Raw genomic sequence first — 14,038 nt, forward strand, 5'->3', positions numbered from 1 at the left:
AAAAAAATCAGTAGACTGGTGTAGAAGTTGTATGTGAGTTACTAGTTATTTTTTATGAGGCTTTGTTAAGTAGCCTAGCCTAATTGATTGTTACAATAGGTAGGCTAATCTCTCTCACCCTCTTTCTCGACTCCGTTCTTGGATAGTTTTGAGTTACACTTTGACAAAACCTGTCAGATCTAAGTATTATTATGTTTTTGGTTAAGTTATTGTTTAACATGATTTTTTTTTTTATTTTGGAACAAACAAGGGTCTCAGTTTAAGAACGCCAACTCGCAGCTGCAGGTTCCGTTGCTTTCGAGGACCGCAGCACATATATCTTCAAGTTTAGCCTAACCGAACGTCCAGCTTTACTGCCACAAGTTGATCATCTTGTAATAAAGATCTAATCGAGGAAAAACACGCTGTATTTTTGTATTTTCATTGCATTTTTAATTTATAAAAAGTTAAATAAATAATGAATTTGAATATAAAAATATTAATGATTAATCGATAGTCAATCGTTAATTCTCCCGATGATCGACTAAGAAAATTTTATCGAATGCCCATCCCTAACCTCGACGGACGCCACTGACGTCAGTGGTACAGCCTCAGGCCAGCGGGTGGTCCTGTCAACCATGGTTAACAGATATGTGAAACCGTGAGAGGAGGGCAGAGGACCGACCAGGTCCACGTTTACATGGTCAAAACGCCTCTCAGGAACCGGGAAAGACTCTAACGGGGCTTTAGTGTGGCGGTGTACTTTGGCCCGTTGGCACTCAACACAGGTGTTAGCCCAGTCCCTAACATCCTTCTTGATGCCATGCCAAACAAACTTTGCTGCAACCAGTCTCTGTGACGCTTTCGAACCTGGGTGGGAGAGACCATGCATAGCATCAAAAACTCGTTGTCTCCATCCTGAGGGAACGACTGGGCGAGGACTACCTGAGGAGATGTCACACAGGAGCGTGGTGCCGACGAGAAGTGGTTGCAGTGATGAGTGTGGAATCGTCCCTCGTCACCGAAACGATGTGCGCGGGAAAAAACGTGGCCGCACAATGTCCATGACTCGCCAGGAAAAATTTATCAGCCTCCTCAGCCAGTCTCCCACAGTCAGTGATTGTGGTGTTGGCTAATGCAGATCTCACTTGGGAAGGTAACTGACGCAGGAAAAGCTGGATGAATAGAAAATCGGGTCTGTGCTCGCCCAAAAGATTCAGCATACGTTCCATGAGCTCGGACGGTTTGCTGTCACTCAGTCCTTGAAGTGAGAAAAGCCTGCTGGCTCTCTCAGTGTCCGATAGTTCAAATGTTTTCAACAGGTGGGCTTTGAGTGCTGCATACTTCTCATTTTCCGGAGGATTTGTAATAAGGCTCACCACTCTGGATGCCGTTGAATTTCCGAGAGCCGACACAACGTAGTAGTATTTCGTTGTATCCGCGGTGATCTCACGCAACGCGAACTGCGCTTCGGTCTGGGCGAACCATGCAGATGCCCACGATTCCCAGAATTCGGGGAGTTTGAGGGTGACGGCGTTCGCAGTCTTGGTCGTGTCGTGTCTCTGGATACGTCCAGCAGACTAATATCGGGGTCACCAGTGTGGAAATTGCAGTAAATTGCATTCAGAGCATTTAAAGGGACCGCGATCCCTGAAAAGTCATGTAGAACAAAGTGCTGCGATTACAACCAACAGTGTGGAACTACGCTTGACAACAAAGGTGAATTATGTATCTGACATTCACTACACATTAAGATATTTCTTATTTTAATTTATGCCTTTAAACACTTGAACATCCAGGATTCCCATGGCCTGGAAAAACCTTGATATATAAGGTAGTCTAATTTAAAAGGGGCCTTATTATGCTCATTTACGGATTCATAACTTTGTTTATGAGGTCTACTAGAATATGTTTACATCATTTAATGTTCAAAAAACATTATTTTAAATCTTATTATTTTTCATCTTTGCAGCACTTGTTTTCACCCCCTGTCTGAATGCTGTGTTTTAGTTTCGGAAAAATGCACGTTTCTTCGGAAAAAACTCAACCAGGGCGTATGCCTTGGGTGGGAATTATTTAAATGAGGGATATTGTGACATGTAGTTTCCTGGAAGAAAACTGAAGACTACAATCGAGGTTGTTTTAGGGAGTACAGAAACAGTGCGCACTGATAGAAAGAATATCTCCCTATGGAGTGGACTTTGTAACGTTGCATACCTTTTCATGCTAAAACAGCAACATTACACACATTCAGCTCTTAAAACTTCTGAATTTGAATATGCAGAAACAAGTACTGTAGGGCCTTCGAATATTGTTGTGGACAATGGGGGCCTTGGAGCCAAAAGGTAGAGAATTACTGCTATGAAGTCCAATAAAGTGGTTGAAGAGCTACATGCGTTTTCTCACCCTGCCACTGAAGAAGGGCTCTGGCAGACAGTAGCCGTTCATAATGTGCACTAGGTGGTCCAGAGTGCTGTGGAAGACTCTGTGAAGCTTCTCTCCCCGGAGAGCCACGGACTGAACAGTGGGTAATGCTCCGGTATACAGCTCTGCCTGAAACAGACACAGTCATTGGAGACACTAAACCATGTCAACTCTCTATAACTTCTGAAAGGGAACCTAACTAAAATCATACATTTACCACATGTAACACATGGATATACCTGCTGTACTCTGCTGGGATCATCCAGCTGCAGTTTGGCGATGATACAGCCCGGCTCCAGCACCGCACCAGCTCTCTTCACATAGTGAATACAGCCAGACTCCGAGGCGGTCAGGGTCATCACCATCTTCATCACCTAAAAGACATATATAGCATTAATAATGCAGCAAAAAAAAGAAGACATTTTACACATGCAGTTTCTGTTGTCTCTTTAATCTTGTGCAGTCAGACTTTGACTATTGCCATAAAGTCTGGACTACTTATGCATCTTATTTTACATGAGAACTACCTAATTAGACAGGAAATGGTCACATCTTACACACCTCTATCTCTGCATAACACTGTCCAGCAAACACGTGTCCACCGTCCTCCACAGTATACTGGATGAGTTTCCCAGCAGATGGTGACCGCAAGAGTGATGGGTCATTCTCTTTTTCAAACACACACGTCTTGTTACCGATAATGATGCGATAACTAAGTGATAAAATAAAACGAAAGCTCAAATTATCAAGATAGGCAATAACAGAGTAACATTTATATTAATATAGATACAATGTATGCCAGTTATCTTCGGTAAAAAATTCTCCAAATTTTCAGAATTTACTCCCTTTTTTAACAGCAACTATATACAATATAACATGAGGAGCTATTTTTTGTGATAAACGCATTACCTTATTATTACAGTTTTTGAATTAAACAGTAACAATACAATGGAATAATTATCGAAAAAGTTATTTTATCAGGACTAGGAAAAATATGTTAAAATCATTAATATTTCTTGTTTAACATATTGCAAATAAATAAATAATGCAGCATCTGTTTTAACAGTTGAACTGACAGTATTGACAGTATTGACAGTATTTAACAAAATTTGTTATACATTTTTTAAGGTTAAATTTGTTTGAATGATAATTTGCAGTTTAGGCCTTGCTTTCATAAATACATAAAAAAGTAAAATACAGCTTTGTTATTGTGGTTAAAATCAATAATAAAAAAAGGGCTAAATAAATTAAATCTCAACCAATCCGAAAATGGCAAAAAGCTTCCTTTAAACTGCATTGATTTTTTGAAAGCACTTTCATATAAATGTCTTTGTAAATCAATTAATTTTTACTGAAGTACAAACCAACATTTAAATATAATGTTCTGCGCCTTTGTTCAAATACGTTCGAATTGAGAACCATGAACACACATGGAATGTTCTCCTAACACTATGTTCTTGTATTCTCCATCCTGTATTGACACTCAGAATCCTACCTGTCCACCTCCTCCTTCATGTAGGTGGTGTAGCTGCTGCCGTCGTATGAAAGCAGCAGACCTCCATCGCTCAACCGATGGACGTCCACCTCCGCCAAAGATTCATTCATGATGACTACATAAGAGTTAGGTGACTGTCTGGTCACCTTTAGAACAAATTTGGTTCCCTCATAGATCAGCTCAACATCCACTGTGTTCAACAGGGTGTGTGCAGGTAAAACCTGCCCTCTGGAAACATACAAGAGAAGAGAGCAAAAGGGTGAGAACATCCTATGACTACAATAACAACTACGTATAAACTTATTAGGGCTGGATTGATAGTGTTGATTAATCCATTTTTTTGATATTCATTTTAATGAACTGATACCAATTCATAATTTCAAAATGTTTTTTTTTTTTACTTTATACCGTTTTTTGTTTATGCGTGAGCAAAACTTCACTAAACATTATTTGTAGCATGCCTATAATCCAATAAATCACAATAAGCTTTATGATATTTTGTTACTTTTGATAGCAAACAAAGTGTCAGCTTTTAAATTCTGTGAATTCTATCATGGAATTCAAATAAATACAATTTCAGCGCTCTTTAATGTGGAGTGAAAGATCGCTGCACAGAGCACACGTGAACTGATCATCTTTAGTACTAGTTATAGCACGAAATAAAAATGAATTAACATCAGAAGGTATACTAACAGAAACAGTCTAACTTGCTGAAATGTATGATCTCTCATGTAATCGCTCAATCAGTGTTTCAACCACAGAAAGACATCAATAAACATCTTGTAAAGAACGCCATGTAAAGCTAAACTTACCTCAGGATCGCAATTCAAAAATATCTCCAATGAGGAGCATTTTGCTAAATATATACACTATATTACATATTTATTATATTTTTACTTAAATGCAGGGTAGGCGATTTGTTACAGAATTTGTTTTTTTTATGTTGGTAGAAAGTATCTTCACATCCTGATAGCAATCACTAAATGAAGTGGTCTAAATTTATTTATATGTATATGGGCTGGGACGATTGACCTATCTCCCGATTCAATACTATCACGATACTTGGGTGCCGATGCGATATGTATTGCGATTTTTTTAAGAATTGCGATTCTACAAGTATTACGATTCGATATTTCAATACATTGCAATTTGTTTAACACTAGACCATCGGGAAAAGTTAAATCATACACTTATACAGAGACTGTACATGAAGTATAAGATGAGTCATATTTACAAAAACAAATAATCAAATCTTTCTGACTTTTATTTCAGAAGCATCATACAATACTACATTCTCTTGAATAAATGATTCAATAACAAATAATTTTTTAAACAGTCACATGTCGCCACTTAGTGGCAAAATGATGTAATCGATAAAAGCGTTATTTTAAGGACGCAAGTTAAATCAAAAGCTGATTTTGATCGCTATTGTAGACATCAGTGTTCATATCTGAGCTTTAAACTTATATCCAAGTACTTCTATGATCATTTTTACTATTGCATCACAGAAATAATGATACTATGAGGTTGAAAAGACTGTTTGTTAAAATGTTTCATGACAACTCTCTCCGGTTAAGTGCCAACACAGATATGATTTTGTCAAATTTTAATAGACAGACGAATTGAAAGATCGCGTGGGTGTTTGAATCGAGATCAGTCTTTTAAAGATAAATCGTGCAGCTCTATTGCCTTATCTCTCCGTCAGCATATGAGTAGCGCGAGGGCTTTTCACTGCTTTCAGTCTCAAGTGTCTTCCACGGTGCGTCCACCTGGGATATTACGTCACTCAACACTCATAGATAACGACATTTCATCCTCTGTCGGAACGAAAGTGGCCCATATTTCTATCAACCTCGTCTACAAGCAAGGACAAAAATAAAGCAATTGAATTTTAATTAATATCGATTCTGGAATAAAAAAATTGATTTTAGAATCGTAAAAAAATAATAATAATAATAATTAAAAAAATATTCACGATAGCTAGGTGAATCGATTTTTTCTCCCAGCCCTAATATATATATATATATATATATATATCATATGAGGAAGGCGTAGGAACATAAAATGTTCGTCCAATCATTGCATTCGGTCCTCCGCACACCGTGCTCACGCAGACATCACAAGCACGTTTCATGCTATCTTTCATGACAGACATCAGTCACAGAGCACCACAATTGAAACAGCAGCCACCTTTTACAGTTCCTCCTGAACCAAAACAACGAGCTTATGCTGCTTTCACGCCATAACTACTGTAATTTGGAAGAGATGACGGAACCCATGACGTTACACTCAGAGTGGTTTGTGACTCGAAGTAACACTATCAACGGCGAAAAGAATCTGCAGCTAGGGCTTCTTCGATAATGGTAAAAATCATAATCGCGATTATTTTACTCAATAATCACGATTATTTAACATGAATAATATTGAAATCACGATTATTTAACTTGAATTCTACATTAATTCATTGTAAGTAAAAGTCCTCAAAACAGTTACAGAAGACAAGTAAGCAGTCAACAATACAATAAGATTCAAGAAAATAAATTACAAACAAAACCAACAAAAATACAAAATTGCATAATTAGTGCTTTAGGTTTTTTAGGATGATGTACTAACAGTGGTATTCAGATCAGTAATAGCCTAAAACAGAAATTGATCAATGTAATCAATCAATAATCAAATGTAAAATATAGACTATTCCTTTTTTAAACGGCTGTTTATTCATTCAAGAGCAGTGAGTGATTTTATCTTTGTCTTTTGTTGTTTGATTAACAATAATGGCTGCAGCAGATTTATTTATTGGCTGCTGTTACTTTAAAAGCTGCACGGACCTAATATACTGTAACTGGAATACGGCAGCTGCACAATACGTTTCACGTCAATTATATTGTTTTTATAATAGTTGGAAGCCGAAATTGAAAATCAATTACGATTAATCGCATAGCCCTATCTGCAGCAGTCAGGTGGTACAGGTCAAGGCTCTTTAAGTTGTTTATGTTCATTATTATTGTAATGTTATGTGCTTTGAGACATGAGGTAGTTTAACGCAGTGTCTCGTGACACTTTTGTTTGCTCCCTGCTGAACATGTTCATGTGTTTTGAAGGAGGTGTGGTTTTCGAGACTCTTTGAAGGGGGACCTTATGCTTTCAAATAGGGATGCACGATATATCGACCACATATCGATATCGGCCGATAAATGGTCTTTTTTGATGTTATCGTTATCGATCCGATAAGAAAATTGGGCCGATATATCAAAGCCGATAGATAATAGATTATTTACTTCAGTTGAGAGATGCCGCTGTTCGCCATGATGGTTCTGAATGATTGGATTCACTTCGAAAAGGAAGATACAGTTCCGTGCAACATGTGCAGCACAAATCTGTCACATAGGCTTCATAACATTATAATAAAAACACTCCTGTAAAAGAATGTTGTGAATTCTTGTTCGCCAGTGTTTCAGCGCGACGAGCGCGTTGTGGTGGAAAGAGCGCATCTATGGAGTTAAGCCTTCATGACAAGCACAGTCGAGTTCTCTTGAGCATTCGCAGCATTCTGTGCCATTGTAAGTTGTAATATGTTTATTTTGTGTATATATATCTGATTAATCTAATATAGGATGCGTTTGGTTGAGTTAATGAACGATGCAGTAGCGCTTCATTGTAGGCTACCGGTGATCATCTTTATAGCCTATTTAGCGTGCGCGCAGCTCAAACAGCAATGCACATTTATAACTATAATTGGGACTGTCATATACATGCCATTATAATGAGAACACTATTGTAATAAAACGTTGTGAATTCTCTGGGTTTAGTTGCCGTTTCAGCGCGTTGTTGTGGGAATAGCGCGTCCAGAACAGGGATTAGCCTACTACAACATTATGACCAGCACAAGTTCGATTAGGCATTCACGTCATTTTTTGCAGATAAGTCGTAATATAAAGTTGATGTAAAATAAATATCTGATTAATCTCACATATGATGCGTTTCGTGGATTTAAACAACCTGCTAGAAAAGTTCTTCAGTTTCCCGGTGCTCATTCTCTTCAGCATCAGATTAAACAACAATGCAAAACATTAAAAGCTATGATTGGGACTGTCATATAATTATAATTGTATTCACTATTGTAATAAATTTGTAAATTCTTTGGGTTTGCATTCTTCAGCAACCGTTGAGTTGATTAACCTTCTAGCAAAGCGATTCGGTTTAACGTTCGTTCTCTTCAGCTTCAGCGCGCGCAGCTCACACAGCAATGTCATTTGAAACAGTAACTAAGCTATTAAAGATGTTTACTATCACTGTAATATTAAAAATGTCTATTTTTTTCAAAAACATTGTGTAATTAATAACTACCATTATTTTGTTCTCGTATTATTTTCATCAATGATATGGTTTGATAAAAATAATTTCCTTATTGTCCGTACAGAGGCGATTCCATTTTATTGATCCATTTTGTTTCTTTATATGCAGCCCAATGTTATCCAATGACTTGTTTGCATTATTTAGGTATTTTATTTTTTGTTAGGCAATAGATTTTTTGATAACACTTTACAATAAGGTCTCATTTGTTAATGCATTAACTAACAGAGAGCAATAGCCTTTGTTATAGTAGTTAATAAAATATGTGTGTTCATGTTAGTTCACAGTGCATTGACTAATGTTAACAGGTACAACTTTCTTAAAAATGTCTTATAAAATTGTTGGTTCATGCTAACTAATGCTAACAAAATTAAACCTTATTATAAAGTGTTACCATTTTTTTAATAAAGAAAGTTGCCCATAGGAGTGTAAAATTAATTTTAAAAGTTAAGGAATCTTACACTGGTTCAAACTAGGCTATACTGTATTGTATATGTTTGATTTATGTTAAAAGTGTTTGAGACAAGGCTTTTAATGGTGAGCCTTTTGTTTATGTATACAGGCTATCAAAGTATATAAAAATTTTAATTTAGATTTATCGGCCAATATATCGGTTATCGGCTTTCAAATATAAAGAATTATCGGTTATCGGTATCGGCCAAAATGTTCATATCGGTGCATCCCTACTTTCAAAGCTAGTTCGCTATTGCTAGCCTCTCCATAAATTGCCTACCCTACCTTTAAAATGTTGAAGATGACTAATCTATTTATGTCTGAATAAATGTCACAAAAACTTTTTTTTATTACAATTACTGTTGTAGGCTGTCTCAACAAACGATTAGAAATATAATTATCATTAAAATCATTAGTTGATATACAAACTGCCTTACGGGCAATTTAAATGTTTGTTTTTATTTGAGTTTCGATTACTATATCTAAAAGTGAATAGTAATTGAATTTGGACTCCGTTGTTTATTTTAACCTTTAATGTTTTAGTAATGTACCAACTGAAAGGGTTCCCTGTATAGTACTTTACAGCATTAGTTGAGAGACTGACATGTACTGTACCTGATGTACAGGTATATCCAAATAAATCGGAATCGAATCAAGAGCTTGTGAACCAAAATTCAATTATAAAATCTGTGTCAATTCTGAGCCCAAATACTTATATATTTGGACTAGTCATCCAAAGAATAAATCAAGTGTATAATAATAAAGTGTGCTCTCAAGATGGTATATAAAAGGGTTTGTTACCTCTCCAGTGAGTGCAGGAAGTTGGACACACTGTTCCTGAGGTTGACATCAGCCACATGCAATGCTCCACTCACTACTCCCAGCATAGTGTCAGGACGCTCTGCCTACAACCACAGTTAGGCATTCAAACTGACAACCATCTCCATTTGGCATTTAAATGATGTGACAGAATGGTAACTTGTATAATGGACTCAAATTAGGGAAGTGTATTTGAGCATCAAACATGAAATGTCACAATGCCTTGCTCTCACAGGCGAATGTTTGACTGAAAATGGCTGGAAGGGATAACAGGCATGTTCATGAGAGATGTGATGTGAAATGAAGACAGTGGATTCATGTACCTGCATCTTCTCTGAGATGAGTCTGTCCAGCCAACCCGTGTCGATGGTGTTGTGCTGGAAGCTTTCAGTTTCTAGCAGCTTTATGAGATACTCCACTGTAGTCCTGAAGTCTCCTCTGATGGACAGCTCCTTGAGGGCCACCACCATGTTCCTAACATGACCCATTCAGTTTAATCAATAATACATCTCATTATCGTTATTTTTATCAAATATAAGTAAACTTTTTTTTTTTTTTTTCGCTACTTTAGAAATAATGAACAGCAAACACTTGATTGATAAGCATAAGTGAAATAACCTTTACATAATGATTTATTTATGCTTGATTCTTATATTTATGCATGATTTTAATTAAAACTGACAAAGTGAGTAATTTTGTGACAAACACTGATGTACTCTGCTTTTCTCAAAAACAGATTTACAGCACCAGGAAGTACTCACGAGATGGCTTCCTCTCGGTTTTCTCCCCAGGAGAAGCAGTGGCCAAACTGAGAGTCAGCAAACTCATGCAGACCTCCAGCAGCCGCCACACTAAAGTAGCCCCACACGTTCTTGTTACTGCGAAAATTTAATTCCTGGACCGTTCCTGAGCTGGGCTTAAAACCCTGACACACACACAAAAAAAACAATACAGACAAAGCTTCATCACAAGAAATGTACATGGCAATAACTTTATTACCACTAACATTCAAAAGTGTTTCGTTTTTTTGTTCTGTATGATTTTTATATATTTTTAAAAACAGTAATATTGTTCTGATATAATATTATATATATAAACAAAAAAATGTAAATATAATTTATTCCCATGATTACTCTAGTCTTCAGTGTCACATGATGTTTCTGAATAAGCTGATTTGGTACTTAAGTTAAGCTTAAGTTTATTTTATCAATGTTGAAAAGAGTTTTGTCTGTGTAATATTTTTTAGGAAAGTGATACTCATACACAAAAATCAGTCATAATTTTCCAGCCTCTCTCTGACTCTTAGAAGAATTTCTGGGTCTTTAAGACTTCAAAGATACTTCCTTTGCATGTGAAATCAACATCAGAGCTTATTCAATTTTCACATGATGACCCTTTAAGTATCAATCAGGCTCACACACCTCATCTGGGTTTTCGCTGGTAATTCGAGCTGCAATGACATGTCCTCTTGGAGAGGGGGTGTAAGAGAGTCCTTCATAGTCAATGGGGGAGTCTCCCCACGGCTGCATCCCGTACATCACTCTGATGTCTTTAATGCGGTGAAGTGGTATGCCCATAGCGATCTGAATTACAGAACAAACAGGTCACACAATAACCAGAATAGCTTGCAAAAAAAAAAAAAAAAAAAGAATTTACCCAATTTAAAAACAATTAGCATACATTTAAGATCCATGTGTTCCTGTCTTCAAATATGCACTTTCCCCTATAATTTCTACACACCCTTGGTTATGCAATTGATTCCCCACTGTGTTTCTCTCCACATTGCCCTTTTTCAGCCTTTCCTTTTCTCTCCATTAATTCTCCTCATTCATCTGTAGCATTCTTTGTGTGTTGCATAAGCGTATTAACCCCCCCCCCCCCCCCCCCCCTCCCTCACTCCCACTGGACCTGAAGCACACTGGCCTCGACAAAGTGACCTATATAGAAACGACAGTTGTCACGTGACCATTGTCTGCTGCAGAGACGGTGTTATATTGTTCACTAGATGCTGCCAATCTAGTGATTGTGGCAATTCGAATGAGCCTTATGCTGTGTGGCAAACTGGCAGGTTATTAAGTGAAAAGCTTGCATCACAGTATTCCACTCAATTTCAGGTTAAATACAACTTAAAGGGATAGTTCATCCATGTCGTTCCAAACCCGTAAGACCTTTGTTTGTCTTTGGAAAACAAATTAAGATATTTGAGATGAAATCCGAGAGCTTTCTGATTCAACCTTAATTTTATGAAGCGACGAGAATACATTTTGTGCGTACAATTTATCAATTCAACAATTTATTGTTGAATAAAGGGGGAGGGGGGTCAGAAAGCTCTCGGATTTCATCAAAGATATCTTAATTTGTGTTCCAAAGATAAACAAATGTCTGACGGGTTTGGAACGACATGAGGGCGAGTAATTAATGACAGAATTTACATTTTTGGGTGAACTATCTCTTTAATCATCAGCAGGCTTCAGATGCTGCCGATTAGAGTTTACCACATAAAATAAAACGCACATAAAATAAAAAACGAAGGACAACCAACTGTATAGTAATGTAGATACAGTACAAAGAAGTAATTGTACAAGAGGATTTAAAATGCATCTTTCATTTGTTTTTACGAAATGAGGGACAAGCATAAAATTATTTTCTATGGAACTTGAACAATATATATATATACATTTTTTTTCCTAGAATATTCCTTTAAAACACATTCACATACAGACCTGCAGTTGGGCCGCAGGCAGGTTAACATCAGCCACCATCTCAGTACAAGGATGTTCCACTTGAAGACGAGGGTTGAGCTCCAGGAAGTAAAAACTGCTGTCCTGACTGTAGAGATACTCCACTGTACCTGCACTCACATAGCCCACCATCTTCGCCAACTTCACTGCACACTGAAACAAACAGATACACAGATCTTTATTTTTAACCGTTTAAGTAACCCAGTGCTTCGTTGCGGCAGATACTTTATTAATTCCTTTAGGGTAATATAGCATTAGCATTCGACTTCTGCTGAATCTGATGCCTCATGATAGTCTGTCATACCTTCTCCATATCCTCAAACACATCAGAGGTGGCAATAGTAGCTGGAGCCTCTTCTATGATCTTCTGGTGTCTGCGCTGGACAGAGCAGTCACGGCCGAACAGAGAGATGGCATTACCGTACTGATCAGCCAAGATCTGCACCTCCAGGTGACGGGCATGTTTGGCCAATTGCATGACAAAGATGGGGGAACCTGGAACCTCAGTTTGAACCTGAGGAAAACACAGTATTGAAGTTATAGTTCTGAAATGATATCCTAATAGACATTGGAAAGTTAACAGCGAACCAAAAGGTGGGTAAAACTCCAGTGGCAGTTATAAAACGAACAAAACCTCACAGGCTTCATAATTCTCAATTTCACCAGTTAACAAATTAATAACTTGAAATAATTAACAAAATAATTCATAACGAATTATACAACTATTTGATGAATAGAATTAAACCATTATTCTTTGTTAAATTGAAGAAAAAAAATATCAAACGACAGCATCTATCTGAAACAGAAAGCTTTTGTAAGATTATACACTACTGTTCAAAAGATTGTTTGTTTTTGGGGGGGAAAAAATGAAAAGAAAATCAGCAAGGATGCATTACATTGATCAAAAGTGACCGTAAAGACATGTATAATGTTACAAAAGCTTTCTATTTTAGATAAATGCTGTTCTTTTTAACTTTCTATTCAAAGAATCCTGAAAAATAATTGTACACAACTGTTTTCAACATTGATAATAACTAATGCTTCTTGAGCAGCAAATCATCACATTAGAATGATTTCTGAAGGATAATGTGACACTGAAGACTGGATTAATGATGCTGAAAATTCAGCTTTGCCAACACAGTAATAAATTGCATTTAAAATATAATCAAATAGAAGACCCATTTTAAAATTGTACAAATATTTCACAATATTAGTATTTTAGCTGTATATTGTATCAATTAAATGCAGCCTTGGAGAGCAGAAGAGACTTATTTAAAAAAAAAAATTAAACCACATACGGATCTAAAACTTTTGAATGGTACTGTATTATGTTCAACTTTATTTGCATACACTTGCGTAGGCCGATATATACTATACAGCATATTTGAACTTCTTGATTGCTTGCATCATGGCAAAATGTAAAGTCTATTGTCACCCAGCTCAAATCTGCTAAATGAGTAAAGATATTAAAATATCATAAACATCATGATTTTCTGTAAAGCTGCTTTTGAAACAATGTGTATTGTAAAAAGCACTACACAAATACATTTGAATTGGCTTGATTTTACTTGAATAACAACTCTGACCTGTCTAAAGAGGTTGGGGAAGTCTTCTGGACCGTTGACCTTTCGGATACCTTTTCCTCCTCCGCCTTCAGACGCCTTCACCATCAAAGGATACCCCACTAGTTCAGCGGCCTATCAATAAAAAACATGCTCTGTCACTGACAGAACAAATTATGAACATGTCACTTTGTAAATGATGTCTATAGTTT

At 36.8% G+C, this 14,038-nt stretch overlaps 1 protein-coding gene across 19 annotated transcripts in view; it reads right to left on the minus strand.

Annotated features, from left to right (window-relative positions):
• The window catches only part of acaca (acetyl-CoA carboxylase alpha), an 84,268-nt gene that overhangs the window by 47,267 nt on the left and 22,963 nt on the right, over nucleotides 1-14,038 (minus strand). For all 19 annotated transcript variants that reach the window (XM_077206442.1, XM_077206439.1, XM_077206435.1 and 16 more), the window contains exons 9-19: nucleotides 13,851-13,961; nucleotides 12,569-12,778; nucleotides 12,247-12,417; nucleotides 10,945-11,106; nucleotides 10,285-10,448; nucleotides 9,847-9,997; nucleotides 9,506-9,609; nucleotides 3,899-4,126; nucleotides 2,965-3,115; nucleotides 2,643-2,777; nucleotides 2,386-2,532 (exon numbers count right to left, since the gene is read on the minus strand). In XM_077206442.1, the coding sequence (XP_077062557.1) occupies nucleotides 2,386-2,532; nucleotides 2,643-2,777; nucleotides 2,965-3,115; nucleotides 3,899-4,126; nucleotides 9,506-9,609; nucleotides 9,847-9,997; nucleotides 10,285-10,448; nucleotides 10,945-11,106; nucleotides 12,247-12,417; nucleotides 12,569-12,778; nucleotides 13,851-13,961 (1,734 nt within the window). The remainder of the gene's footprint in view (nucleotides 1-2,385; nucleotides 2,533-2,642; nucleotides 2,778-2,964; nucleotides 3,116-3,898; nucleotides 4,127-9,505; nucleotides 9,610-9,846; nucleotides 9,998-10,284; nucleotides 10,449-10,944; nucleotides 11,107-12,246; nucleotides 12,418-12,568; nucleotides 12,779-13,850; nucleotides 13,962-14,038) is intronic.

The sequence above is a fragment of the Siphateles boraxobius genome, unplaced genomic scaffold (assembly GCF_051911475.1).
Source record: "Siphateles boraxobius isolate OS27281-9 unplaced genomic scaffold, OSU_SipBor_1 56, whole genome shotgun sequence".
Classification (NCBI taxonomy): domain Eukaryota; kingdom Metazoa; phylum Chordata; class Actinopteri; order Cypriniformes; family Leuciscidae; genus Siphateles; species Siphateles boraxobius.